This window comes from Montipora capricornis, chromosome 9 (assembly GCF_036669925.1).
Source record: "Montipora capricornis isolate CH-2021 chromosome 9, ASM3666992v2, whole genome shotgun sequence".
Classification (NCBI taxonomy): Eukaryota; Metazoa; Cnidaria; class Anthozoa; order Scleractinia; family Acroporidae; genus Montipora; species Montipora capricornis.
In genome coordinates this window covers 11451183-11456182 of record NC_090891.1, presented here as the reverse complement: position 1 = coordinate 11456182, position 5000 = coordinate 11451183, and the positions used below count along the sequence as shown (strand labels likewise).

General features: G+C 38.9%; 1 protein-coding gene across 1 annotated transcript in view; it reads right to left on the bottom strand.

Annotated features, from left to right (window-relative positions):
- LOC138015035 (dorsal-ventral patterning tolloid-like protein 1) overlaps positions 1-5000 on the bottom strand; it is a 24355-nt gene that overhangs the window by 18938 nt on the left and 417 nt on the right. Inside the window, exons 2-4 of the mRNA XM_068861934.1 lie at positions 1343-1381; positions 656-1036; positions 23-385 (exon numbers count right to left, since the gene is read on the bottom strand). Of these exons, the coding sequence (XP_068718035.1) occupies positions 23-385; positions 656-1036; positions 1343-1381 (783 nt within the window). The remainder of the gene's footprint in view (positions 1-22; positions 386-655; positions 1037-1342; positions 1382-5000) is intronic.

Here is a 5000-nt window from a genome sequence, read left to right as displayed (position 1 = left end):
GACTGTACTTTAATCTTCTTACCTTTCGTAACATTTGCCTTGAACCCAACGTAGTCTCCGTCCATACCATAAACGTCTGACACAAACTCTAACGTCATGAAGTTGGTAGAGGAGTACATTGCTTGAGGAAGTCCTGTATATCTTCCACTTCCACATAATCTTGTCAGCAATTCACTCTGAACAGAAGGCCCATCTCTCACTACAAGAGCGTCCTTTGGACAGTCGTAACCTCCCTCATCGGAAATGTCAAACTTTGTAAACTCAATCTTGAGGCGATATCCCGAAGGAGCAATCAACGACCACACAAAGTGGGAATTTCTGGGGTATTTGCCGGGAAATTCTGGACTAGTAATTGTGTCATTTGAAGCTTCCCGCAAATCAATTGCTGCAACAATAAACAAATGATTACAAGTAAGAACAAAGCAACTACACCTCACATCCTTTCACACCCAAGACGCTTTCTGCTGCCGTATCTTCCTATTTGTCTAATTCCCACTTTAATAGGATTCTTTATCAACCAAATGAATCTAGAATCTAAAGGTCCCTAATATCTTTAAAGCAGCGGTGGGACCTTCGCAGCAACTATTATTTTCAATTTTTTACTCTAATTCTTCGACATGAGACCTAATACATTAATTAGAAATAAAATACTCACTTTGTTTAAATGGTAAGGTTATGTAACGAGCAGAAAATTGGCTTGTAGAATCGCCATCTGATAGATTAAATTCAATATAGAGTGAGCTCTTTGTGGTGGCGATGGGGTCTGGCAAACCACTTTGACAGTATGCGATCCAGGGTTGGTCTGTCGAACTATCTTTGAACTCTATGCGCGTATCTTTTTCAGTGCAATAGTCTTTATGTCGAGGAGAGCTGACAAAGCCGGAAGTTTCTAGGGTATAGTTAGTGAAGTAAAAGATAATCCGTTGATCTGTAGGAACACTGATTATCCAGATGCACACCCCGCCTGCTTCGTCTGGAGCTGGACTGATTATCACACCTTCAGTCTTCGCTAAGATTACAGGAGCGCCGCCACATCCTGCGAACATTGGAAACAAAATGATAACTTACCCTTTCAATTAAACCCATCAACAATGGATGAGCTTGGGGAATGATGTCTGAAGTTGGAAGCACAAGACAAATCGAGCCTAAAGCGTGGGGTAAACATGACAACCCTGTGAGGAAAACCAAGATAGTTACCACATATTTACCAAGCCAAGAGGGATGGGAGGGCCGGGAATAAAATCAGCAAGAACTGCCCAATAGCGGGAAACAAACGCATTATTACTTGACACTGATGCGAAGCTTAGTAATCAAAAAGCGTAAAGAAAAGTAGGCTTCTTACCTCCGAAAGAAGACTTGATAGTAGAAAACAACAAGAACACTGGAGAAAAAAATGACAGTCAGATAATGGACCGGACGCAACTGTTTGTTCAGAATTTAAATGGAACAGACATTTTCGCAAACGTTTTCTTGAAAAATTTTGATTCACTTTTTGGAGAAGTCCGTTTTTTCGAAATTTCAAAATTACATTAAATCTTTTGTCCATTCGCGATTAGATTTCGGTGAGACACACTAAACAGCCATTGATTTGATCGAAAATTCAAGTAAATTTCGCTCCAAGCAAGAATCGTACGAGATCAGCATCCCTGTTGAAAAATCCGATCCTTTGACATCTGAACTTTTTTTGTAATTGAAACCGGAAATATTGCTTTAATAGCTGGTAGTAGCCAAAACGCGGGGCCGGGGCCGGGGTCGGGGTGTCCTTTGTTTTTCTTTTTTTTCGCATTGTTATTATGCTAACAAGCCCTGATTTACATGTAAAAGCAAACTGGTTTTTGTTTTCAAAACAAGATCACCCCAGACTCACTTCCCTTTAACTCCAGGGCCCGGTTGTTCAAAAGCCGATTAAAGCAAATCCCAGATTAAAAATTAAACAAGGAGTTTATTTCTCTACTCCCAAGTGCTGTTCAACGCTGATATTCGGCAAAATTTTAAGCGGGCCCAGGTCCCTTAGGACACGACTGTAAAGTGGTACATAAGATAACATAATTTGATGAGCTTTAGCTTGGTAGATAGAAATATGTGTATCACTGCATAGTAGGAATACTCATTGACATTTACAGCATTTTAAGAAAAGATGGGTCAATTTATCTGCTTTTTTTAGAACTCTGGGCCCGGTTGTTCAAAAGTCGGTTAACTTAATCCAGGATTAACGTAAACTTTTGTTTCATGTTTTCAACTTTTTGGTTAAAGTTTCTTTTGCTCATTTTTGTTTTTCAAGATCGACATCTACTAATGTAAATTTTATCCGAATATCAGCGTCGAACAGCATTTGGGAGTAGAGAAATAAACTTCTTGGTTAATTTTAATCTGGGATTAGCGTTAATCGGCTTTTGAACAACCTGGCCCAGCTGTACTACCCTGGGTTCCAGAGGTTATTTTCTCGCTATGAAAAGAGCGAGTCACGAAGCGGCGAGAAAAACCTCTGGTACAGGCCGTTAAAAACCTCACTTCCATGCAAACCAACTTATTTTGATTGACTTCCAGAGTAAGAGTTTATTTTAGAAACTTGGGCAAACCGGTTTAAAAATATTTGTGCAATGTTTACCGGTCACTCTACTGGGAAATTCTCACAGTGGAGTGAATTAATCGTTGTCACTGTCACGTAACAAAAAACTAAAATCGAAACTGTTCAATGAAATAAGCCGAAAACTTGGAATGTTGTAGGAGACATATTCATAAATCACCTCACCAGTACTCAAGTCTGTGCGATACATCGTTTCTGAGTTTTTTGTCGAAGAGTTTCACGCAACTATTATTTGTTACAAATGCAAACGTGAATTGGAGAAATACGAAAATTGCATTTAAGTCCTAGAATTAGAACTGAAAAAATTTAAAGAACTTTACGAGTCCCTGGAGCAGTTTCAATATGACTCGAGGCATTGAGGTGTAAAGATGTCAGAAGCTCAGTCACACCTTCGTCAAATTCCCAAACAAAATCAGAGTGCTTGTTCGATTACGCCCCCTCTAAGGCCACCCAACAGCAAACATTCATCCAGCGTCAATGAGACGAATTAACCTTAATCTGCCAGCCATGAATTTGTGATTATCGTGTCGCTATCGCTGCTGTACCGTTCATAGTCTAGTGAAAAACCGGTTTGATCGTCCCCCTCGACTTAACCAATGGCAATCCTTATAAAAAACGGTTTGTCGATCGACCAATGAAATCTCCAGGGTCAAAAGTTGACTCTGGAAGTGGAAAGCGCAACGTGATTGGGGCGGCATGTTCAGAAAGGTTAACAGCCTGTACCAGGGGTTTTTCTCGCCGCTTCGTGACTCGCTCTTTTGTCGCTCTTTTCATGGCGAGAAAATAACCTCTGGAATCCAGGGTACAGCTGTACTGTTGTTTTCGAATGACTGAAATCTGTCCTTCATTTATGGTGGAAATTAGTAAAAAACATTAAGGAACTTACGGAAACTATGAAAGTTCTTAAGGGACATCTTAGGTTCTTTTCTCGAAATCGGACTTTGATTTACTATTGTTTGCGTGTGTTTTAGAATCGAAGTTGGATTTTGCGAGCATCTGACTTAGTCTTGTTTTTCGAAATGAAGATAATTTCCGAAAATGCTGAAATTGGAGTTTATGAAATATACGCCAACTGCCAGAAACACTGAAGACTCGCTGAGCTCCACACTTTAAAATAGCATTGTGATGTTTACTTCTTGAGAAAAAAACAGAAACAAGATGATCGTCACGTAGTCACGCAACGTTCTCATTTGCTCGTGTTGATGTCATGTTGTTGTCTGTCTTTACTAAAAACGGTTTGTAGAAAAGCCAGAGTCGCACGGGAACTTGCTAGTCAATTCTATCCGAACGCAAAGGGATCGAATCCAATCTCACAAAAAAAAAAAACACAACAACATTGAAAACAATTTTGCGAAAACAAGCAAATGAGAACGTTGCGTGACAACTATCGTGGAACTGTGTTCTGTTTCGTTTTAATTGTATTGCGGAGGTTTTTAAGAAGTAGACATTAAAATGTGGTTTTAAAATATGGAGCTCAGCGAGTCTTCAGTGTTTCTAGGAGTTAGCGTATATTCCCCACAAAAACTCCAATTTCAGTCTGAAATTCTCTTAATTTCGAAAAACAAACAAAGATGTCCCTTTCGTATCTTCCGTATGTTCCCTATTTTTTTTACTAATTTGCACCATAAATGAAGGAAAGATGCCGAACATTCGAATATAACATTACAGGAGAATAACGTCAAAATTTGAAACAAAAAAATTTGGAAAAATAAGACACCCCGACCCCGGCCCCGCGTTTTGGCTACTACCTTAAAGGGGCTACGTCACGCAATTTTAGGCAATTTCAGCACTAATCGAATGGTCAAAGAATCAACTAAAATATCAATAATTGAAAATAACTGTTCAAAACTTTAGAAGAACTCTTACTAACAAAACACTGAGGGAAGCCAAGAAGGGACATGGATGGGCAAAACAGGAGATGATTGAAATGGATTGAATTTGGGTAAATTTGAAAAATGTCGGGCCACCTTTTTTCAAATTTATATCAGTCTATATCAAAATGTCATTTACAAAGCTGGAAAATCATTCTCAGTTGTTATGTGGCCGTGATTTTGCAAATGAAAGACTCTTGCTCTGCCAATTTGACGTTTAGAGTTCATAATTAACAAAATTAAACAAAATTACCTAAAATAGCGTGACCTAGCTCCTTTAATAGCTGCGCCGAATAAAGCTGCTCGTAGTTCAGTCATGCAAGCACAAGCTGTCAATTACTGTAAAATGCTAATGTATCCAGAACACATCTAATCTTTGAACAATCGTTGCATGTTCATACAATAAAATCCAATCCACCAAAAGAAAAAAACTTTTTAGTTGTTTTCACGGATTTTCAACACATTATAGCAGGTTTTTAGACCCAAATGCAAACGTCCAGTACGCTACATAGCAAGATCCAGACGAAGAACAACATACAACT